Source organism: Nerophis lumbriciformis, linkage group LG11 (genome assembly GCF_033978685.3).
Source record: "Nerophis lumbriciformis linkage group LG11, RoL_Nlum_v2.1, whole genome shotgun sequence".
Classification (NCBI taxonomy): domain Eukaryota; kingdom Metazoa; phylum Chordata; class Actinopteri; order Syngnathiformes; family Syngnathidae; genus Nerophis; species Nerophis lumbriciformis.
This window is the reverse complement of record NC_084558.2, coordinates 8,550,989-8,576,257: the sequence shown is the minus strand read 5'-3', so window position 1 is coordinate 8,576,257 and position 25,269 is coordinate 8,550,989. Positions and strand designations below refer to the sequence as shown.

At 40.7% G+C, this 25,269-nt stretch overlaps 1 protein-coding gene across 1 annotated transcript in view; it reads left to right on the top strand.

Annotated features, from left to right (window-relative positions):
* Positions 1 to 24,910, top strand: part of arsg (arylsulfatase G) — a 66,602-nt gene extending 41,692 nt beyond the window's left edge. Inside the window, exons 6-15 of the mRNA XM_061967495.1 lie at positions 645 to 872; positions 982 to 1,217; positions 5,425 to 5,539; positions 8,835 to 8,963; positions 11,471 to 11,676; positions 11,749 to 11,829; positions 12,235 to 12,343; positions 12,512 to 12,632; positions 22,093 to 22,183; positions 23,597 to 24,910. Coding sequence (XP_061823479.1) covers positions 645 to 872; positions 982 to 1,217; positions 5,425 to 5,539; positions 8,835 to 8,963; positions 11,471 to 11,676; positions 11,749 to 11,829; positions 12,235 to 12,343; positions 12,512 to 12,632; positions 22,093 to 22,183; positions 23,597 to 23,877 — 1,597 coding nt within the window. The 3' untranslated portion in view covers positions 23,878 to 24,910. The remainder of the gene's footprint in view (positions 1 to 644; positions 873 to 981; positions 1,218 to 5,424; positions 5,540 to 8,834; positions 8,964 to 11,470; positions 11,677 to 11,748; positions 11,830 to 12,234; positions 12,344 to 12,511; positions 12,633 to 22,092; positions 22,184 to 23,596) is intronic.
* The last annotated feature ends 359 nt before the right edge of the window (positions 24,911 to 25,269 follow it).

The following is a 25,269-nucleotide window of genomic DNA, read 5'->3' as shown; positions in this document are numbered from 1 at the left end:
GCGAGTGCCCCTAAAAAAGGCATTGAAGCTTAGGGATGGCTATGGAAAACGAAACTAAAACTGAACTGGCTACAAAGTAAACAAAAACAATGCTGGACGACAGCAAAGACTTGCAGCGTGTGGAGCGGATGGCGTCCACAAAGTACATCCGAACATGACATGACAATCAACAATGTCCCCACAAAGAAGGATAGCGACAACTGAAATAGTCTTGATTGCTAAAACAAAGCAGGTGCGGGGAATAGCGCTCAAAGGAAGACATGAAACTGCTACAGGAAAATACCAACAAAACAGGAAAAGCCACCAAAATAGGAGTGCAAGACACTACACACAGGAAAACACCAAGAAACTCCAAATAAGTTACGGCGTGATGTGACAGGTCGTGACAGTACACTTACTTTGAGACAAGAGCTATATTGATGCATGCTTGGTTATGGTTTGAATTCATATCCAACAATTGCAACAATGACTTTTTACTGTCAATATCAACTACCGAGTTTACATTTTTAATGTTTTCTGCTGGTGTTGTGCCTCCGCATTTTTTCAATGAACAAAAATGTGCCTTGGCTCCAAAAAGGTTGAAAAACACTGCTGTACAGTAACACACCTCCCCATCCTCACCCCCCAAATTATATTTTTTCCAGGTTTCTGCACAAAATGCTAGAGGGATTCACGCCGCCGCTTGTGTGTGGGATACTGCTGTGCGCCCTGTGCTTCCACCGAGCGTCTGAGCACGGAGCTGGGGCTAAAAAGCCCAACTTCATTGTCATACTTGCTGATGATATAGGATGGGGTGACTTGGACATCAACCAGCCTGAAAAGGGGACAAACAACACACCCAATCTCAACCTGATGGCCCAGCAAGGACTGAGGTATTGCATAATCATTGCTCCTCTTCATTGAGTCGTCATTGTGTTGGTGTTCCTAATGAAGTGGCTCAAGAGCAATACGATATCCCCCTGTCGTCTTTATTCATTGCAGATTGCTAGACTTCCACTCTCCGGCCTCGACCTGCTCGCCATCCCGCGCTTCCATCCTGACAGGCCGCTATGGACTCAGGAACGGGGTCACTCACAATTTTGCCGTTGGCTCCGTGGGCGGACTGCCTCTGTCTGAAGTCACGCTGCCGCAGCTGCTGCGGGAGGCGGGTTACTACACCGCTATGATCGGGAAATGGCATCTGGGCCACAATGGACCATATGGTCCCACACAAAGAGGTGACGAGGACTTAGACCTAACCAGGTAGCAACGGTGCAAGGTTGGAATTTAAATATAAATCATATGTGTCAAACTCAAGGCCCGGGGGCCAGATGTGTACCCCCCACTTCAATTTATATGGTCCGCGAAAGCCTGGAAATAGTATGTGTTAATGAAGTACTTTATACTTTTTTACTACCGTATTTTCCGGGCCATAGGGCGCACCGGATTATAAGGCGCACTGCCGATGAATGCTCTATTTCTGATCTTTTTTCATATATAAGGCGCACCGGATTATAGGACGCATTAAAGGAGTCATATTATTATTATTTTTTTCCTGAATTGAAAACACTTCCTTGTGGTCTACATAACATGTAATGGTGGTTCTTTGGTCAAAATGTTGCATAGGTTATGTTTTACAGATCATCTTCAAGCCGCTTTCTGACAGTCGCTTCCGGATGCGCCGTTTTTTGGGCGGTCTTATTTACGTGGCTCACCTTCGGCAGCGTCTTCTCCCCGCCATCTTTGTTGTAGCGGTGTAGCGTGCAAGGACAGGAGTGGAAGAAGTGTCAAAAGATGGTGCTAACTGTTTTAATGACATTCAGACTTGACTTAAATCAAAGGAGCAGCATCTCCTCAGCCGGAAATGTGTCTCGTGAAAAACCGTCCGACCGGAACTCTCTAATAACTAAAGTTCCTTGGGCGAATAATCTAACTCACTACACCGGTATGTTTTAGCGCGTTCATGGCGAGTTTACTGACAGATATAAGTAAGAACTTTACACTACTTTATATTAGAAATGGCAACAGTGGAGGATGAATGTCCCATAACTGTCTACTACGGTGTCAACACGGACTACAAAGGCGGACGCGCGCAATTTTTCAGGATTTATGCAGATCCCAAATACAGATCAGCAGGTACCAGAAGGTAAGAAAAGTTTCTTTTGCATAATATTGCGAAACAAAACACTAGATAATAAGTCTTACATTATACACACACCATAATAATACCAAAGTCATACTAAAACATTTTGATAAGATTTTTAAGCGCCGTGTGTAATGTTCTATATTTTCAATGGAACGTATGAAATGTTGGTGTTTACTTGAGTCATATTGTCGTCATAGTGCAGTCTACACATATCTCTTATGTTTGACTGTCATCTACTGGTCACACTTATTACACCATGTACCAAAAAAGCTTAGAGATCGGTAAGCAAAACCAGAATTATTCCGTACATTAGGCGCACTGTCGAGTTTTGAGGAAAAAAAAGGATTTTGAGTGAGCCGTGTAGTCCGGAAAATACAGTATATGTCTTCGTAACATTCGATTTTGAACAATAGAACAATGTAGTTGTTCTTTTCATTAAAAAAAGAAATCCATGTGCTGCATGCAAGTGTATATCTTAAACGTTAATATTATCATGTGTTCCAAAACATTTTTTTGGTTAAAATGAAGATAATCCAGCCATCCATTTTCTACCGCTTGTCCCTCTCGGGGTGACGGGGGCAGCTGGAGCCTATCCCAGCTGCATTTGTGCGGAAGGCGGAGTAAACCCTGGATAAGTCACCACCTCATCGCAGGGCAAAATGAAAATAAAGATTATTTATATATATATATATAAATCCCATAAACATCTGATTGACCTCTGATTTCAAAACAAGTTAAATAATTGTAAACTAAAAATCACAACAGATTTGTGGCAACTGAACTGCCAAGTTTTTTACTATTAAATCAACTTTGGTACCGCTTTTCCATTTGCAATAATACAGTATAAAAACAACCATAAAATGTGTGCTTCTAGGGATAACCTTTTTGCAGAACGGACTCTGATATTAACAAAATAAACAATAATGTAATACAAAATTATGTCTGTCTGTAAATAGCTAAAAATAAATAAAACCATGGACTAGTAGTACCTTTTTTTTCATTCCACTTACATTAAAATGCTGTGGGGAAAAAAAAACACCACCATTTTTTTGGGTAAAATTCTGGCGACTAAGCTGCCTGTTTTTTGTGTTTTACTGTAAAATCTAAAGATTTCTTTCACAGCGTACGTAAAAAAAATATATCAAATAATCAAATGCATGGGCAATGATGTACTATCCTTAAGCCAGGGGTGCTCATTACGTCGATCGCGATCTACCGGTCGATCTCGGAGGGTGTGTCAGTCGATCACCAGCCAGGCATTAAAAAAATAGTCCTAAAAATGAGCGATCATAAATCTTCACTATGACGTCACTTTCGTCACTTGATTGACATTCACGGCACCCGAGGGTCTTCTGAGATGACGCTGGCTGCTGCCAGCTCATTAAAATTACCAACTGGAAGGCGAGAAACACTTTATTTCAACAGACTCTGGCGCCGTACCTGTCGTCAAAACTCCAAAGACCGACTGCACAGTTGCACAATAAAAGCTCTGCTTCATCCTGCCTGCGCTACCAAAATAAGAGTCTCAGAAAGCTGGCGTGCACAAGCTAGCAAGCTACGGAGTTTGCCGACAATGTATTTCTTGTAAAGTGTATACAAAGGAGTACGGAAGCTGGACAAATAAGATGCCAAAAACCAACCACTTTCATGTGGTATTGGACAGAAAGGAGGACTTTTTTTCTCCTCCATTCGAAAATGCGGACGCTATCATCACCACTGTCTGATTCCAATCAATGCAAGTCATCACAATCAGGTAATACACCAACTTATATTCTTGTCTTCATGAAAGAAAGGAATCTATATGTGTTAAACATGCTTGTATTATCTTTAAACACTTTTAACTTATTAACAATATTAACTATATGTGTTAAACATGCTTGTATTATCTTTAACCACCTTTAACTTGTTAACAATATTAACTATATGTGTTAAACATGCTTGTATTATCTTTAACCACCTTTAAGTTGTTAACAATATTAACTATATGTGTTAAACATGCTTGTTTTATCTTTAACCACCTTTAAGTTGTTAACAATATTAACTATTTGTGTTAAACATGCTTGTATTATCTTTAACCACCTTTAACTTGTTAACAATATTAACTATATGTGTTAAACATGCTTGTATTATCTTTAACCACCTTTAACTTGTTAACAATATTAACTATATGTGTTAAACATACTTGCATTATCTTTAAACACCTTTAACTTGTTAACAATATTAACTATATGTATTAAACATACTTGTATTATCATTAAACACCTTTAATGTATTAACAATATTAACTATATGTGTTAAACATGCTTGTTTTATCTTTAACCACCTTTAAGTTGTTAACAATATTAACTATTTGTGTTAAACATGCTTGTATTATTTTTAACCACCTTTAACTTGTTAACAATATTAACTATATGTGTTAAACATACTTGCATTATCTTTAAACACCTTTAACTTGTTAACAATATTAACTATATGTATTAAACATACTTGTATTATCATTAAACACCTTTAATGTATTAACAATATTAACTATATGTGTTAAACATGCTTGCATTATCATTAAACACCTTTAACTTGTTAACAAAAACATATATTTCATAAATAAGTAAATATAAATTATATATATGAATGAGGTAGATCCCCACGACTTGATCAATTGAAAAGTAGCTCGCCTGCAGAAAAAGTGTGAGCACCCTTAAGCGAATCCTTTTACATTCATATTCATAGCTTAGATGTTACAAGCGGCCCTCTAAGGGCAGCTATGACTGCAATGTGGCCCTCAGCAAAAAACGAGTTTGATACTCCTGATATAGAGCATCAATAACAAGAAAACATAGCAGTCACCCCGAGATTAAAACAATTGTACAGAATTTTCCACCGGTTTAGGGTTCTGACGTCATTGGGTCCTTCTGGCAGTGTATCTTTTGACTTCTCACCCACTGTCCACTCAGTCCACCACCCTGCTGCTACTCTTTTTAAATCCATGCTGTGTTTGCAGTGTCTCTGCCTTGGAGTAGAATATAAACCCCTTATTAATAAACCATTAAGGTCTAAGTAAGTACTTTCAAATGAGAAATCAACCAACAACAGACGTATATTGATGAGCTAAACTAGTACAAACTAGAATACTTTTTAATTTGGTACGAGCTGATGTCAAAGTAAGAAATTATTTGAGGATTTTAAAATGGTAATATTCTGATGGATGCATTTTATTTCATTACGCACGAAAGACAAACAAATGAAGTGCATGGTTCCTTTAAGAAAAATTCAGATTTGTTCTTTTATTGTCTCTTGGACAGGTTTTGACTATTACCTGGGGGTCCCATACAGCAACGACATGGGTTGTACAGATGTACCTGGTTATAATCTTCCTCAGTGTCCCCCCTGTGACTCGTCTGGATCGCACATTTTAAGGTGGGTGGGGCTAGATTTCTATTAATTATTCAACCTTTTTGCTCATATGACGGGATTTTAATTGTTTTTGCTTATTTTAGACATGCATCCTATTTATAAAACCCGAAATGTAACTTCCACATGCAAGTGTGTATCACAAGCAACATGCATTTCAACCCAGTTGAATTGATAGTAAACCTGTGTACTTTTTGACTGACTTAATTTTCCTGTCAAAATGTGACTTCATTGTTGTAAAAAGCCAGTTTTACTGCACCGTTGTTGTGTCTTTAACTTAACATATTGTGATGCTTGCATGTGACTGTGCTCTATTTGTAGCCAGGGCGTTTATTTGTCTGAACTGCCAAGAAGACGGGGCGTTATTTGGAAGCAGGAAATAATTAAAAATAGAGTAGTAACACAACTTACACGCCTTATTGGTTCAACGTCACCCATTGAAATGAATTGAAATCAGTTTAATTGGTGCTTGGCGCCCCAAAACAGCACACATTTTAACATGCCTTTTAAAAGTATAACCACATTTTTTGATGATAGATATTGTATAAAAACAATACAATAGAATGTACTACTAAATACTACAGTCGTTTATGAAGAAATGTAATAATGTACAGCATTTACTTTGGAGAGTGGACTTCTACGGTATCTCCTTCCATCTGCTTCTCCATCATACACCGTCGACAGCTTTTCTTTGTTTTCATTGATAAATCTTTGCCGTTTAGATATTATTTTAACAGTCTTAGTTGGCTTTATCGACTCATTTTGCTTCAGTATGGTGCAGACTAGCAGTGATACGCTCCAACTACTTCGGCCATTTCTTTGATGATGTATTTCTTAAATTCAGTGAATATTATCCACTTCTTCTTCTCGGCACTGTCCTTCACACGGACTTTCTTCCTTCCCTTGGTTGGAAAACCAAGTTAAGTCGATCTCCAGCTATATATGCTAATGCAAGCGAGTAAGACAGTATGTTTTGGGCATTGTGACATTAGCTATGCCATTGTCTCAGTTTTTTACTTGTAACTTAAAGCATACTAATTAGGCCAGAGACAGCTTTTATCTCCCAACACAACCAATCTGGCGCCCGAGGCAAGATTTTAGGTGGCGCCCCCCCACATCGGCAGTGAAGTGTATATACTCACAAGAAACTGAATAGCTTTGTCTTTGACCTTTTTTTTTTTTTTACTTACAACTATACCTAATATATAAAGGGGTGGAAAAGTGACTATTACCTGCAGGGCAAACATTAGCTAACCAGAAGGCAAAAACAATGTAAACAAAAAACACCTGCTTAAAAGATCTAATACAAATGTCCCTGAGGAATGTAAGGTGGGAGTACTGTAATTACCTAACGTTACATTATTATTTTCCATAACAATTTAGCCCCCTCCAACAATATTAACCCGACGTTAAAACAAAACTAGCTATTTGATTAGCAATTGCCGAATCATGTAACATTAGCTTAATGCTAAAAAGCCAGGTTACCATCACATTCTGTAACAGACAAATAATTTAATGTAGGCTAACGTTACCTACCTGCTACCTCTGTCTTTTCTCGTTTCTCCTCCTCTTCTTTTCTCTTTTTTCTTCCCTGGGCACCTGACAGTTTTGGCCGTTTTGACATCTTGTGTTGATTTTTTGATGTGGTGACGTCCAAAAAGAGTCATGATACGGGAAGGGAGGGGGCGCACCGTGCGGGGGGAGGGGGGGGGGGGGGGGGGGCGTAATGTTGTAACAAATAATATTTCTATTAAATAGGCTTTACTTTGCATTTTAATTAACGTAGGATTATTTTTTGTATTTAGAAATAATAGTACCAACTTTTTTTTTTTTTCCTCCAACATTTGTGGCACTGGCGTGGCGCCCCCTGATGGACGGCGCCCTTAGCATTTGCCTATACGGCCTATGCCACGGGCCGGCCCTGTTTTTAAGGTGGGGCACTCTTAAGTTGAGGTAACACTATAAAAATGGGACCCATTACCTCCCTGCTTGGCACCCAGCATCAAGGGTTGGAATTGGGGGTTAAATCACCAAAGATGATTCCGGGGCGTGGCCACCGCTGCTGCCCACTGCTCCCCTCACCTCCCAGGGGGTGATCAAGGGTGATGGGTCAAATGCAGAGAATAATTTCGCCGCACCTAGTGTGTGTGTGACAATCATTGGTACTTTAACTTTAACTTAACTTTATGCTGTTGTACAGCAGTGGTTCTCAAATGGGGGTACGCGTACCCCTGGGGTTACTTGAAGGTATGCAAAGGGGTACGTGAGATTTTTTTTTAAATATTCTAAAAATAGCAACAATTCAAAAATCCTTTATAAATATATTTATTGAAAAATACTTCAGCAAAATATGAATGTATGTTCATAAACTCAGTGAAGCACAAGCTCAGGCTTCTCACTAAAATGTCTGTCAAAAAGAACAGTGAAAAGAAATGCAACAATGCAATATTCAGTGTTGACAGCTAGATTTTTTGTGGACATGTTCCATAAATATTGATGTTAAAGATTAATTTTTTTGTGAAGAAATGTTTAGAAATAAGTTCATGAATCCAGATGGATCTCTATTACAATCCCCAAAGAGGGCACTTTAAGTTGATGATTACTTCTATGTGTAGAAATCTTTATTTATAATTGAATCACTTGTTTATTTTTCAACAAGTTTTTAGTTATTTGTACATCTTTTTTTCCAAATAGTTCAAGAAAGACCACTACAAATGAGCAATATTTTTGCACTGTTATACAATTTGATAAATCAGAAACTGATGACATAGTGCTTCTTTATCTCTTTTTTTCAACAAAAAATGCTTTGCTCTGATTAGGGGGTACTTGAATTAAAAAAAATGTTCACAGGGGGTACATCACTGAAAAAAGGTTGAGAACCACTGTTGTACAGTATATGTTTTTTTTTTTGTTTTTTTTTTCCATTTTGGAAACAAAAAGCTTTTACAACATAACATCTTATTACCTCTTATTTTTTCAACTTTACTAATGGTTCGGAGTGCATGAGAAAGTGGAAAGGAAAACATAGCTCTTTTTTTTTTTCCATGATCATTTATGAAAAAGCATATTACACAACACAGCAGCAACATAACCGATGCTGTAATAGCAATTTCAAAATATGGAACTTTTCCTAGGATTCTAAGGGATTCTCATTTACCGGTACATGGACGCTAACTATTCATGATGCTTAAAATGCAGGTACTTCCAACTTGCCCACAGCCACAGTTGTTAATGTTTGTAATCATGGTTTGCATACAGTAGATCCTAGAAGGTGTTATTTACAGTATCCTGCATGTTGTAGATCTGGCTGTTATTCCAAAGTGGGTCTTCCTTTGATTGAAAACCGCAGCATCGTGGAGCAGCCCCTCAACTTATGGACGCTTACTGAACAGTACCAGTCTGCTGCACTCAGGATTATGCACAACGTGAGGTACAATGTAGGTGTGGAAATGATCATGAGGCTGAGCAAAACTGCTATAATCCTCCATGTCCGCGACTGTAATAAGTGTCCTCAACTTGAGCAACACATACTGTACATACTGTGTTTTGCTAAAGTTGAGAGTAAAGTGTACTGTGTGTAGAGGGGTTGCGTAGGAGGGTGAACCCTGCTGTTTGCAGCTGTGTGAGAGAAAACATGCTATAGTTGAGGGTCATGTGAAGGAGTAGCGGCTGACTATCAATCAAGTCATGTGCTGACTAGCCCACACATGTGCAGGCTTCCAGAGAGCCAACATTCATCATCATGCTACAGGACACAACTTTAAAAGGGACTATTAAATAACCAACAAATTGTATTGCGGTATGTCAGCAGTGGCGAGCAGACACTTAGCAGCATGTACACGTCAAACGAGATAATTTTTGCACTGGAAATCATGAGACGAATCTAGAAGCTGCCTAAAAGGATACCTTGTGCTGGTCTATTGCTTTGCATTTCTTTTTTTCAACAGTGTTTGTACTTTACTTAAATCAATAACGGAGCAGCATCTTCTCATCCGGAAACAACCACACCGGAAACGTGTGTCCCGTGAAAAACCGTCCGACCGAAACTTTCTAATAACTAAATAAAGCTCCTTGGGTGAATAGTGTAAAGTCACTACACCGGTATGTTTTAGCGCTTTCATGGCGAGTTTACTGACAGATATAAGTAAGAACTTTACACTACTTTGTTTTAGAAATGGCAACAGCGGAGGATGAATGTCCCATAACAGGAAGATAGAGAAAAAGCAGAAGCTTATCGACTACAAAGGCGGATGCGCACAATTTTTCAGGATTTATGCAGATCCCAAATACAAATCAGCAGGTACCATAAGGTAAGAAAAGTTGCTTTTGCATAATATTGTGAAACAAAACACCAGATAATGTCTTACTTTATACACACACCATAATAATACTCGTATGTTTAAGCACATCAAGCGGTGCGGCTTCATAGCTTACCAAAGTCGTACTAAAACATTTTGATAGGTTTTTGAGCGCCGTGTGTAATGTTCTATATTTTCAATGGAAACATATACAATTTTGGTGTTGTTTACTTGAGTCATAGTGCAGTCTACACGTATCTCTTATGTTTGACTGCCATCTACTAAAAGGAAAATTTTTGCTAGTCTATTGCTTTGCATTTATTTTTTTAACAGTGTTTGCAGTAGGGTAGAACTGCATTACATCATATTTAAAGGTGTCTCTAATATTTTGGTCCTTCATGAGTGACTGGCACCTCTCAGTGTAAATACTACGAATACAATCAAAACAGATATATTTTTTGTCCGTAATCAGGAATTTCGGCGGCTCTTGTGTTGAACGTGTACTTAATGAAGCGTCTGTCTAATGTGTTTACCTAATGCAGAGGTCGGTAACCCAAAACGTTGAAAGAGCAATATTGGACCAAAAATAAAAAATCTGTCTGGAGCCGCAAAAAATGAAAAGCCGTCTTAGAATGAAGGCAACACATGACGTAAGTGTCTATATTGGCTATAATAGCCTACTATCAAAATGACTGTGTCGCAGGCTGAAGCAAACCTTCGTTGACAGAAATGTTGAAATTTAATATTTATTGTACACATTTTTACAACATTAGAAACCATTAGTAAATCAGAGGCTACTTAGAATGTGAGAACTCCAAAAGGTATGGATGTGTGTGTCCGAGTTAAAGGAAACGCATTCCGTCTTCTTTTAATGGATTTATTACAATCTTTGGCAAGCTAGGTAACGTTTGCTGTGGTCTGGAACAACATGGCACACAAACAACTATCTGAAATGCAGCCAATATTACCTACAGATAATGTGTCATGAGACATGCAAAACTAAATTAAATACAAAGAGGATAAAAGTAAAGGAAATTAAATGAGCTCAAATATATATGTACATATTGCATAATGATGCAATATGTACATACAGCTAGGCTAACTAGCCTGATTAGCACTCCAACAAGTCAATAACATCAACAAAGCTCACGTTTGTGCATTCACGCACAGCATGAACGTTTTGGTGGACAAAATGAGACAAAGAAGTTTGTGCATTCACACACAGCATGAAAGTTTTGGTGGACAAAATGAGACAAAGGAGTGGAAGGTTTTACATGTAAACAAACGTCACAGTCTACACTATGATGAGTTCAAGAACCGCCGAAATTAGTAGGACAAAAAGATGTTCACCAAATACTCTCATCAGTGAAGCATACACACAAACATATTAAACAGTGGGCTTTCTAAAGATTGGGAAGGTTTGTGTCATGTTTGTCCATACTAAAACAAAAAAAATATTTTGCCCCCATCTTTTCCCATTTTCAATCCTTTATTAAAAAATTTCCAGGGAGCCACTAGTGCGGCGCAAAAGAGCCTCAGGTGGCTCGAGAGCCGCGGGTTGCTGACCCCCGACCTAATGCATTTAATGGGAGCGTCTCAGTAGACCTCAAACAAAATGTATTTTTTTGTGTACCTGCAGAGAGCGAGGACAGCCCTACTTCCTGTACATTGCACTAGCTCACATGCATGTACCCTTGGCACCACAATCTGTTCCTCCTGAAACCAGCACAGGGCATCCCCCACCTGACCGCCAAGTGTACGCCGCGAGCCTGAGAGAAATGGATGACCTTGTAGGGGCCATCAAAAGTGCTTCACACGCTGGCGATACGTTTATCTGGTTCACTGGTAGGTCTCCTACGCTGACTGATTACGTCTGTGTTTACATCCGGAGTGTTGCCATGATATGCACATTTTTAGGCGATAATGGCCCTTGGGAGCAGAAGTGCCAGTATGCAGGAAGTCCCGGTCCATTCAAAGGGACGTGGCAGACAAAAAGAGGTATAATGTTTTACGATAAAATCCCACTTTCTAGTAGTACACAAGGTTTTTTATGTTTGTTATGAAGGTAAAAAAACATATACGGTACTACTTTTTTGTCAGCATTCCATGATGGATACATTTTTATATGAATAAAACGGGTAGCACACCAAGATAGACTACATAGCAAAAAAACAACGTTTTAAAAAAAAAGAATCCTAATTCCCGTGGTTATGGCACCTGTTGCTTGGCAGCCTTATTGCCCAAAGGAAAAGAAAAATACTCTAATTTACCTAATATGAAAAAAAATCATTCAAATGAACCAAGTATGAAATAATAATGGAAATTATTTTGTAGCGCTGGTGAACTAAAGTGTTACACGTAGTTCGAAAGGTGACTTTGGAACATCTCTTGATTTCATGTGAGGTGGGGGTTCAGCTAAGAGGACCACGTGGGAAGGAGGCCACAGGGTCCCAACGGTGGCCTACTGGCCTGGTGTGATCCCAGCAAACTCCACCAGCTCTGTCCTGCTTAGGTTTGTTGCCTTATGGTTATTTTTCTGGTACTATATTGATACTTGGAGATGCCCTGCTTGTTGTGTTTGGACATTGATACTTAGTGTATTTACTTTCCATGCATACACCCTCGCTGTTAATGGAACATAATTGATCCCATAATTGAAAAAAATCGTACTTTCTCCCAGTGGTATGGACATCTTCCCAACTCTTTTATCCCTGGCGGAGGTGACGCCCCCCTCAGATAGGCGTTACGATGGGATTGATGCCTCAAGAGTCCTCCTGCATGGCGAACAGATTGGTCACAAGGTAACAAAGCTTGCCGTTCTTTTTGCATGGGCGCTCTGCTTGACCACATGGTCATGTGTTAATAAGTGCATTGCACAGCAGCAGTAGAACCTATGTAATGCCACTGAGGATTAAACTGCATAGTCAGCGTTAACATCAAACACAGTAGGACCTCGACTTACAAGCTTCACTGGTTCTGTGACGCAGCGCTTAACTCAAAGCATTTGTATCTTGAATCAATGTCTCCCATTGAAATGTAATTGGTGCCCGGCCCGCCAAAACAGCACAATTTTAACATGTCATAAGCCTTTTTAAAAGGAAAACTAACTTTTAGATTAAAATAGAGTACAAAAACAATACAATAGAATGTAGTAAACAACTATTCCGAAATTATGTAATAATAATATACAGTACAACCTTTCTCAGACGGCAAGAGAACTTTCGAATGTCCAGGTCAGCTGTGATTCTACTTACCGAAAAACTTTGTCCATTTGTCAAAAGAGAGACAACGAGAATGCGAGCTCCCGTGGATGTGATTAAAAAAAGGTAGCGCGTGCTTTGTATTACCCGGCCGTCGAGGGAAGACTACAGAAAACAGCGAATGCTTTTGGACTGGCAAAGCAGACTGTATCAGTTATTGTCCGCCATGTATGTCGAGGACTCAACGTATTTGGCCGTAAAACACAACCAACATGCTACTCTCATAAGTACATATGCCCCAACTCTAGTTGCTGAAGAAGAAACTAAGGAGGCTTTCTATGCGGAGTTAGATGAGCTCATCTCTACAACACGATAAACTTATTATTCTTGGTGATTTCAATGCAAGAGTTGGAAAAGATCACAATATATGGGAGGGTGTAATTGGACATAATGGTGTAGGTAAAACCAATGCAAATGGGGCCTTACTTACTTCTGACCAAATGTGCGGAGCACAGTTTGATAATCACCAACACCATCTTTAGACAAAGGAATTCCGTCAAAGTGTCCTGGCAACACCCAAGGTCAAAGCACTGGCACTTGATGACTATGTTATAGTGGAAAAAAAGGGACCAACAAGATGTACTTCATACCAGAGCTGTAACTTGTGCAGATGAGTGCTGGTCAGATCACAGATTGATTGCATCAGTTATGAGGCTAAAACTAAAGGCTTGAAGAAAATGTCACAACAAACCACACAGCAAAAAATCCAATGTTGAATGTCTAAAGGAAGATGAGCATGGCATGGAACTAGAAAGAAACCTGGAAGAAAAAATACCCAAAAAATCCCCTACAAACATCACAGAACACTGGGAGCAATTAAAGGTAGCAATCAGAAAAGCATGTGATAACTCAGTTGGGTACAAATCCAGGAAATATCAGGACTGGTTTGATCAAAACAACACAGAACTGCAACAGCTCACGAATAGAAAAAGGGAAGCTTTCATACAACTTAAGAATGACACTAACTCCATTTTAAAGAACAAACAGTATCAAGAAATCAAAAGCGATGTACAACAAACGGTGCGAGGCATGAAAAATAAATGGTGGCAGGCAAAGGCTGAAGAAATACAACTCTTAGCTGATAACAATTGCAAGGCATTCTTTACAGCAACAAAAGAGATAGATGGACCAACTATACAATGGCAGATGCCCCTCAAGAGCAAAGACGGGGGTACCATTCTGAAGACCTACAAAGAAGTCAATGAGCGGTGGAGAGAGCATTTTGAAGAACTACTGAACCAATGAACTGTCTATAAGAGGGATGTCGTCAATGCCATACCCCAACAGACCATCAAAATGGACCTAGGAGACTTACAAACCCTGGAAGACATGAAGAAATCCATCTCACGAATGAAAGCTGGCAAAGCGGCAGGCCCAGACAGAATTCCAATTGAAATATGTAAGCATGGTGGAAACAAATTACAAGAAAATCTATATCAAATTATACTCAAAATTTGAAGCGAGGAAGAAATACCACAAGAGTAAAGAATGCCAACATTGTGAAGATATACAAAAAAAAAAAAGGGTGATAGAGCAGAATGTGGCAATTACAGAGGAATATCACTACTCAGTACTGCCGATAAGATCCTGTCAGGAATCCTCAACACATGACCTGAGACCATTGCCGAGGACATACTCCCAGAATCTCAATCAGGCTTTAGACCAAACAGAGGAACAACTGACATGATATTATCGGTGAGACAACTCCAAGGAAAATGCATTGAACAAAATAAACCCCTCTATATGCCGTTTATTGACCTCACAGAAGCATTTGACACTGTCTCAAGGGAACTACTTTGGGAGCTACTGGCGAGATCAGGATGTCCTCCAAAATTCATAAGTATAGTCTGATTGATACATGACAATATGACAGCTACAGTACTTGGGAATGGCGACGATTCTGCTCCTTTTTGAAGTAAAAACTGGAGTAAAACAGGGATGCCTGAAAGTGTTCTCAGTCTGTATCTCTGTTGTGATCCACATTGCATATTCACGAAAACCCGCTGAGCTATTTCAAATTGCATTTCGGCTAGATAGAAAACTGTTCAACCTGAGGAAGCTGCAAGCCAGAACAAAAGTTTCAAGGTCCACAGTGGTGGAATTCCATCCATCCATCCATCCATCCATCTTCTTCCGCTTATCCGAGGTCGGGTCGCGGGGGCAGCAGCCTAAGCAGGGAAGCCCAGACTTCCCTCTCCCCAGCCACTTCGTCCAGCTCCTCCCGGGGGATCCCGAGGCGTTCCCAGGCCAGCCGGGAGACATAGTCTTCCCAACGTGTCCTGGGTCTTCCTCGTGGCCTCCCACCGGTCGGACATGCCCTAAACACCTCCTTAGGGAGGCGCTCGGGTGGCATCCTGACCAGATGCCCGAACCACCTCATCTGGCTCCTCTCGATGTGGAGGAGCAGCGGCTTTACTTTGAGCTCCCCCCGGATGACAGAGCTTCTCACCCTATCTCTAAGGGAGAGCCCCGCCACCCGGCGGAGGAAACTCATTTCGGCCGCTTGTACCCGTGATCTTGTCCTTTCGGTCATAACCCAAAGCTCATGACCATAGGTGAGGATGGGAACGTAGATCGACCGGTAAATTGAGAGCTTTGCCTTCCGGCTCAGCTCCTTCTTCACCACAACGGATCGATACAGCGTCCGCATTACTGAAGACGCCGCACCGATCCGCCTGTCGATCTCACGATCCACTCTTCCCTCACTCGTGAACAAGACTCCAAGGTACTTGAACTCCTCCACTTGGGGCAAGATCTCCTCCCCAACCCGGAGATGGCACTCCACCCTTTTCCGGGCGAGAACCATGGACTCGGACTTGGAGGTGCTGATTCTCATCCCAGTCGCTTCACACTCAGCTGCGAACCGATCCAGTGAGAGCTGAAGATCCTGGCCAGATGAAGCCATCAGGACCAAATCATCTGCAAAAAGCAGAGACCTAATCCTGCAGCCACCAAACCGGATCCCCTCAACGCCTTGACTGCGCCTAGAAATTCTGTCCATAAAAGTTATGAACAGAATCGGTGACAAAGGGCAGCCTTGGCGGAGTCCAACCCTCACCGGAAACGTGTCCGACTTACTGCCGGCAATGCGAACCAAGCTCTGACACTGATCATACAGGGAGCGGACCGCCACAATCAGACAGTCCGAAACCCCATACTCTCTGAGCACTCCCCACAGGACTTCCCGAGGGACACGGTCGAATGCCTTCTCCAAGTCCACAAAGCACATGTAGACTGGTTGGGCAAACTCCCATGCACCCTCAAGGACCCTGCCGAGAGTATAGAGCTGGTCCACAGTTCCACGACCAGGACGAAAACCACACTGGTTTTAGATGATGAATTGGTGGAATTCCAATATGATAATGCAATAGCAGCCCAGAGAGCAGAAGATTTGCAAGTAATACTTGATGCATTTAACTACCGTATTTTTCGGACTATAAGTCACAGTTTTTTTCATAGTTTGGCCGGGGGTGCGACTTATACTCAGGAGCGACTTATGTGTGAAATGATTAACACATTACCGTAAAATATCAATATTATTATTTAGCTCATTCACGTAAGAGACTAGACGTATAAGATTTCATGGGATTTAGCGATTAGGAGTGACAGATTGTTTGGTAAACGTATAGCATGTTCTATATGTTATAGTTATTTGAATGACTCTTACCATAATATGTTACGTTAACATGGTTATTTATGCGTCATATAACGTACACTTATTCAGCCTGTTGTTCACTATTCTTTATTTATTTTAAATTGCCTTTCAAATGTCTATTCTTGGTGTTGGGTTTTATCAAATACATTTCCCCCAAAAATGCGACTTATACTCCAGTGCGACTTATATGTTTTTTTCCTTCTTTATTATGCATTTTCGGCCGGTGCGACTTATAGTCCGAAAAATACGGTATGCGTACACACAACTTGGACTTAGAATAAATGCAAAGAAAACACAAGCACTCTACCAATTATCGCCTAAGGACATCATTCTGCAACCACTTGCAATAAAGATAGAAGAAGTGGCTCTTGAACATGTAGAAAGCTTCACATACCTTGGTAGTATAATGTCTTCAAATGCTAACATTGATGCAGAAGTCAATCACAGAACCAGGCAAGCTGCTGCAGCCTTTGGAAAGCTTAAGACTTGAGCGTTCCAAAATCATGACATCAGACTAGATACAAAAATCAAAGTGTTCAGAGCAATTGTTATAACAACTTTGCTATATGGTTCAGAGGCATGGACCGCATATCAAAGACATATCACAGCACTTGAAAGGTTTCAACAGCGATGTCTACGCATAGATGATGAATAATAAGTGGCAAGATATGAGAACAAACATCAGTGTACTTGAACAGGCCATGCTTCCCAGTGTGGGGGAGTACAATTGTTAAAAAAAAACAACTACGACGGACAGGGCATGTTGTACGGATGAATGACGAAAGACTGCCAAAACAGATGTTGTACTGTCAGCTAAATGAAGGGAAAATAAATGTTGGCGGGCAGAGAAAACGTTACAAGGATTGCTCAAAAAAGACATTGAAACAATGTGAAATAAATACTACATGCTGGGAAGACCTAGCAAAAGACCGAATAACATGGAGAGCTGCAGTCAGTGAAAGAGTGACAAAGTATGAGGAGAAAAGAACATCTATGATACTTGAAAAAAGGAGGAGGAGACTGAAAAGAAGAGTCATGCCAAAATGTATATTACCACCTAGTCTGATCCGTCCTATATGCGGCAGAAATTTCAAAGCTCGTATTTGTCAAGACTTGGACTTTGGCTTGGTTTGTTCTCCCGTGGTGCAAATGAACTGGACTGGTCAAGGCTTGAAGGTGGGTACATGATTTATTTTAAACTATCAAAAAAGGAATAAACAAAAAGCGCGCACAGTGGCGGAGAATAAAACTAGACTTTAAACACAAAACTTGCACATTGGCAGAAACTATGAACAATTAAACAAAACACTAACTGTGGCTTAACGAACAAAAACTTACTTGGCATGGAACCGGCATGAAAAAAAAGAGTAGCAAGGGTCATCAGGGTGTGGAGAGTGTGCAGGAGCATAAATGTGGTGATGTCGTCAGGACGAACAACAGAAAATGAATGAACTTAAATACTATGGACATGATTAGTGAAAGCAGGTGCGTGACTCGAAACGTGAAACAGGTGCGTGACGTGACAGGTGAAAACTAATGGTTGCTATGGTGACAAGAGTGCACAATGAGTCCAAACGTGGAACAGGTGCGTGACGTGACAGGTGAAACTAATGGTTGCTATGGTGACAAAACAAAACAAAAGTGCACAAAAAGTCCAAAATTTAAACCGAACATTACTAAAACAAAACATGATCACACAGACATGACAGTATTGGCTTGTACAGTCACTACAGAGTACATCATTCTTAGAGACGATGGACCCCTATCTTCTAATAAGAAGAGGAGCCAGCGAGCGAGATTCTACTTACAGAAAAACTTTGTCCATTTGTCGAAAGAGAGACAACAAGAATGTAGGCTCCCGTGGATGTGATAACAAAAAGGTAGTGTGAGCTTTGTATTACCTGGCCGTCGAGTGAAGACTACGGAAAATGGCGAATGCTTTTGGACTGGCAAAGCAGACTGTATCAGTTATTGTCCGCCATGTATGTCGCAGACTCAACGTCTAGGTCCAGAGTATATAAAGTCACCAAATACGAATGGACAATGAAAGTGAAGTTAAAAGAGTGAGGAGTGTCATGACCAGATATCTAGATCCCTAGTTTGATTTAATGTAAAATGTTCATTATCACATTGTTTACTTTCACATGTCCATTAAAGATTGGATTAATTTATGATGTCTCAGGTGTGATTCACTACAATAGGGTCCCACAGCACACTGGATTCCAGTTAATTGAAATACCACAACACTGGATATTGTTCAGATAAGTTACATTTAAGAACTTGCACACAAAGCAACACTGGAGGTGACTATGACGTGCGCATTTTCCGCGCATGCGTACTAGGTTGCGTTGCGCCGGCGGGGATCTTAAACGACCTTTGTGTGTGTGTGTGTGTGTGTGGACAAGGATACGGTTAGGTGAGATTTACCCTGGATAACCTTAGCCTGATGTTAATGAGACTGTGAATGGATACTCACTTGTCATTCCAAAGTGAGTATCCATTCACAAGTTTCAATTTAGCAGGAAGTGGGATGTGTTGCGCCGTAGCCGTACCAGGATAGCATAGAAGGAGAATAAAATGTTGATTAGGTGGCAGATATATAATTGCAAGGCCATTTTCAAGAAGGATATTTAAAGAGAAACTACATCTTGTGAGACGAGGTCGGCCAACCTCGAAAGCTAGCTCAGCTGTTCTGGTGATGAAATGGGGAAATGCTTGCCATTTCCACTCTAATCAGCCGGCGACCAGGGGTACCACTGGCTTATACGGCGTCTAATAGCGAGTTCAAATATTTAATTTTCAATCCATCCATCCATTTCCTACCGCTTATTCCCTTTGGGGTCGCGGGGGGCGCTGGAGCCTATCTCAGCTACAATGGACAAGTCGCCACCTCATTTAATTTTGTCACTTTTAATATATTTTTTGCAAATTTTAATTTTGACAGTACACGTAAGATATGTTTTAAATTATTTTTAAATGCGTCAGAAAATAACCCGTTTCATATACCGTATTTTCCGCACTATAAGGCGCACCGGATTATTAGCCGCACCTTCTATGAATTACATATTTCATAATTTTGTCCACCAATAAGCCGCCCCGGACTATAAGCCGCGCCTACGCTGCGCTAAAGTGAATGTCAAAAAAAACGCTGCGCTAAAGTGAATGTCAAAAAAACAGTCAGATAGTTCAGTCAAACTTTAATAATATATTGAAAACCAGCGTTCTAACAACTCTGTCCCAAAATGTACGCAAATGTGCAATCACAAACATAGTAAAATTCAAAATGGTGTAGAGCAATAAATAGCAACATAATGTTGCTCGAACGTTAATGTCACAACACACAAAATAAACATAGCGCTCACCTTCTGAAGTTATTCTTCATTCGTAAATCCTTCGAATTCTTCGTCTTCGGTGTCCGAATTGAAAAGTTGCGCAAGCGTGGGATCCAAAAATGGCCGGCTCCGCCTCGTCGAAGTCATCGGATTCAGTGTCGCTGTTGTTGTGCAGCAGTTCTGTGAATCCTGCCTTCCGGAAAGCTCGGACCACAGTTGTGACCGAAACTATCTGCCCAGGCATTTACGATCCACTGGCAGATGTTGGCGTATGTCGACCGGCGCTATCTGCCCGTCTTAGTGAAGGTGTGTTTGCCTTCGGAGCTGTGTGAAAAAAGCCACCCGGCCTCTTCGCGTAAACTTCCCTTAACCACTCGCTCATCTTTTCTTCATCCATCCATCCCTTCGAGTTAGCTTTTATGATGACGCCGGCTGGAAAGGTCTCTTTTGGATGGGTGGAAGTTAGCATGGCAAGCTAGAACCACAGTGAAGGATGACTCCTCATTCCCTGTGGTGCGAATATTCACCGTACGTGCTCCCGTTCCACAGTGCAGTTCACAGGAATATCAGTTGCTGTGAAATACGGTAGTAATCCGTGTGCGGATGGAGAGATTGCGTCTTTTTATGATCCGGATCCTTGTCGCGTAGTAGGAGCCATTTTGTGGTCTTTACAGATGTAAACAGGAAATGAAACGTACGGTGATATCCGCGCGTTTTTTCTTCTTCTTCCGGGGGCGGGTGAAGCGCTTCCTGTTCTATGGGGGCGGGTGCTTTCCTTGGCGGTTGCTTGCGTAGAAGAAGAAGCGCTTCCTGTTCTACCGGGAAAAAAGATGGCGGCTGTTTACCGAAGTTGCGAGATCGAAACTTTATGAAAATTAATCGTAATAAAGCGCACCGGGTTATAAGGCGCACTGTTAGCTTTTGAGAAAATTTGTGGTTTTTAGGTGCGCCTTATAGTGCGGAAAATACGGTACTGTTGATGTGATTCAATGACCAGTAGTGCGTAAATGTGTTTCTGTATAGTATTTCTCCAGCAATGGTCATGTGGTGACATAAATGATGGTATTTTGAGAGGTAATCATTGAAGTCGAACATCACTGAAGGCCTAGGTGAGAAACGCACGGCCCGCCACTGGGTAGATATGGCTGCTGGATGCGCACCACTCGTGATACTTCATTGGTCCTGTGACGGAAAATTAGGAGGTTCCCTACAGCCACAGCTGTTAATGCCAATGTTTTTGTTTTTACTCGACACAAATTTATGATTCAGTAGTTAGAAAATTTCTATCCTTGCCAGAAGATCAATAAGGCGGATATAACTGCCATGACATGCTGTGATGTACGATGCAGCATTAAAGTCCTTGGCAGTTGTCTGTGTCGAATGACTTGGCTAGTGCCATCATGTTATTGTTACTTGGACTACAGTTTGGGTTGTACTTGTATAGCGCTTTAGCACTTTTCTACCTTCAAGGTACTCAAAGCGCTTTGACACTACTTCCACATTTACCCATTCACACACACATTCACACACCGATGGAGGGAGCTGCCATGCAAGGCGCTAACCAGCAGCCATCAGGAGCAAGGGTGAAGTGTCTTGCTCAGGACACAACGGACATGACGAGGTTGGTACTAGGTGGGGATTGAACCAGGGACCCTTGGGTTGCGCACGGCCACTCTACCACTGCGCCACGCCGTTTGCCCAATGCTGTGTCACAACTACAAGGGGCGGTATAGCTCGGTTGGTAGAGCGGCCGTGCCAGCAACTTGAGGGTTGCAGGTTCGATCCCCGCTTCCGCCATCCTAGTTACTGCCGTTGTGTCCTTGGGCAAGACACTTTACCCACCTGCTCCCAGTGGCACCCACACTGGTTTAAATGTAACTTGGATAATGGGTTTCACAATGTAAAGCGCTTTGAGTCACTTGAGAAAAAGCGCTATATAAATGTAATTCACTTCACAAGGGATATTTACATTTTTATGTGTTTGTTTGTTGATATTTTTTGTGTTTTTAAATAGGCCCTCTTCCACCCAAACAGTGGTGCTGCTGGGCGTTTTGGCGACTTGCAGGCAGTGCGGGCTGGGAAATACAAAGCTTTCTACATGACAGGTATGTTGCACGACAACATTTCAGTTAGTCAACAGGAGAATACTTGCTGAACTTGCGTCCTGCCCAGATTAGGATAGAACCAGAATGACAGCTTTGTTTTTATTTTTTTTTATCTGCAAGCAGACGTACTGTGCATTTGGAGAGTATTGGCAGTGCTCCACTTTTTATGTTACAGCCTTATTCCAAAATGGGAAAACACATTTTTATTTTCAAAATTCTACATGTACAGACTCATCCAATGCAATCTGATGGAGCTTGAGAGGTGCTGCAAAGAGTATTGGGCAAAAAGGAATGGGTGAAACTGCCCACAGATAGGTGTGCCAAGCTTGTGGCATTGTATTCAAGACGACTTGAGGCTGCCAAAGTACAAAGTATAGAGTAAATACTTTTTATTTTTAATACGTTTGCTAAATAAGAAAATATATACATTTTCACATTGTCATTATAGGGTATTGTGTGTAGAATTTTGAGGACAAAAATGAATTTATTCCATTTTGGAATAAGGCTGTACCATAAAATGTGGAAAAAGTGAAACACTGTGAATACTGTATAACAGTGTTTTTCAACCATTGTGCCGTGAGATCTGGAGTCACCTATTTGGGTTAAAAATATTTTTTGCAAACCAGTAATTATAGTCTGCAAATTATGTGTTGTTGTCTGAAACAGCGGGAGGCAGTGTGCAGGTAAAGAGGTGTCTAATGCTTGAACCAAATATAAACAAAAGGTGAGTGTCTCTAAGAAAAGGTATTGGAGCTTAGGGAAGGCTATGCAGAACGAAACTAAAACTGAACTGGCTACAAAGTAAACAAAACAGAACGCTGGACGACAGCAAAGACTTACTGTGGAGCAAAGACGGCGTCCACAATGTACACCCAAACATGACATGACAATCAACAATGTCCCCACAAAGAAGGATAAAAACAACTGAAATATTCTTGATTGCTAAAACAAAGTAGATGCGGGAAATATCGCTCAAAGGAAGATATGAAACTGCTACAGGAAAATACCCAAAAAAGAGATGAAGCCACCAAAATAGGAATGCAAGACAAGAACTAAAACACTACACACAGGAAAACAGCAACAAACTCAAAATAAGTCAGGGCGTGATGTGACAGGTCTTGACAGTGCACCTACTTTGAGACAGGAGCTATATTGATGCATGCTTGGTTATGGTTTAAAGTCATATCCAACAATTACGACAACTTTTTACTGTCAACTGAGTTTAGTTTTTTAATGATTTCTGCTGGTGGTGTGCCTCCGGATTTTTTCAACGCAAAAAATGTGCCTTGGCTCAAAAAAGGTTGAAAAAAACTGCTGTATAAAGAGTTCTGTGACATGTGCATCGTTTGCCTTATTTTCAGCTTAAATGTTGTCGAGATGAACTATAAACCAATACACCTGTGTACACTGCAGGCGCAGCTGAAGCATGTGGCGGCGACATGGGAACACGGGAGCTCCACAACCCACCATTAATATTTGATCTGGAGCATGACGAGGGAGAGGCAACACCCTTAAAAGTCGACACGCGTGAACACCAGGAGGTAACCAAACGGGTCGCCGTCTGGAGGGAGGAGTTACTGTGGGACGTCGCCACCGACCAATCGGTGTCTGCAGCCGACTACTCAAGCGATGACGCGGCGGTACCTTGCTGCGACTTGGTACGACCTGTCTGCCGTTGCCCGACACAGGGCTGACGGTGGGAAGGGAAACAAAATAAGTGCGGTTTGACATGTGCTGTTTGTCAGGTACAATGTCCAACGTACACGCAAACAGAAGGTCAGAGAGCGACAGTTGATCAATAAGACAAAGAGGAAAATATTTGTTTAGCAATTTGAGCAATCTCATTAGTGACTCACACAAGAGTATCATACATAATACTTATAAAAAATATTCAGGGCAACCTGGGAATGAATTCTGAATCAACTTTTTTTCCCTCTTCTTTATTGTCAGTATGGTACAATGTAGTGTAAGGTGTCCTAAGAGCGCCACCTTTTGGCATAATTATGGTGTTACATATGTTATATACACATTTTACACATAGTAAAAAAAAAAAATCTTTAAAATATAGCTATGCACTGTCAGTTTGCGTTTAATACTTTTACCCACGTAGTAAAAATAAACATGACTTAGCATATTCAGCATCGTGTCGTGAATAGTCTGAAATTCAAGGACTTATCGCTTCATCAGATTCCCATTTATCCACTGGCTCCTTCACTCGTCTCACATCATGATATCTAAGTTAATACAATTAGTAGCACAGCTGCATCCTCATACTTCAAACGTGTTGGATTTAAATGCTCTCCTGTGTGGAATACTCATTTTTTGAGGTGATGGCGACTAAAACATACACAGTTCTGTTAATTTAAATAGAATTTTTTTAAATGCCCGCACGGTATATTTGAACTGCACTCTTTGCAAGGAGCCTTCTGCGCAGAAATATAAAAAAAACAAGACATCTTAGTTTGAGATGAATAACCACCACTGAGGAGGTTTTTCACCCACTCCCTTTGGTTTGTTTTCATCAGGATTACACAAAAAGCTCATTTCCCCAACGATTGTGCTGTAATGTACAGAATAGGCCTGCTAATTAACTAGCATTGGTCAAGATATGCGCTTTAGAAAAGTATGTCTACTGTATGACGTCATAGACTTCAAGAAGCTACAACTATGACGTTTACATTTCAAGTAGGAGCTGTTTCACCGTTTAGTACTACTTCTTATTTTGAAAATACTGCAAGTCTACTCATAATTACAGGAGTATTAAGGCCACACGGAAAGAAAAACAATGGTAATTAGAATATTTATGGGAACATATAACTCACTGTACTAGAATTTGATGCAAGATAAGGTGTACAACCTCATTCTCGTGACTTTGTAAAAGCCAACTTTAGTCTTGCAATATCGTCATTAATTAGCACTTTTTTTGCGTAAAATTACGACTTTATTCTTGCAATATTTCATAATATAAAATCTGGTCAAAATATTATTTTACTCACAATATGACTATTTTCACAAGTTAATTTTATTAATACAATTCTAACTTTTTCTTCACAATACGTTCGTCATCGCTGTCAGAAAATCATAAT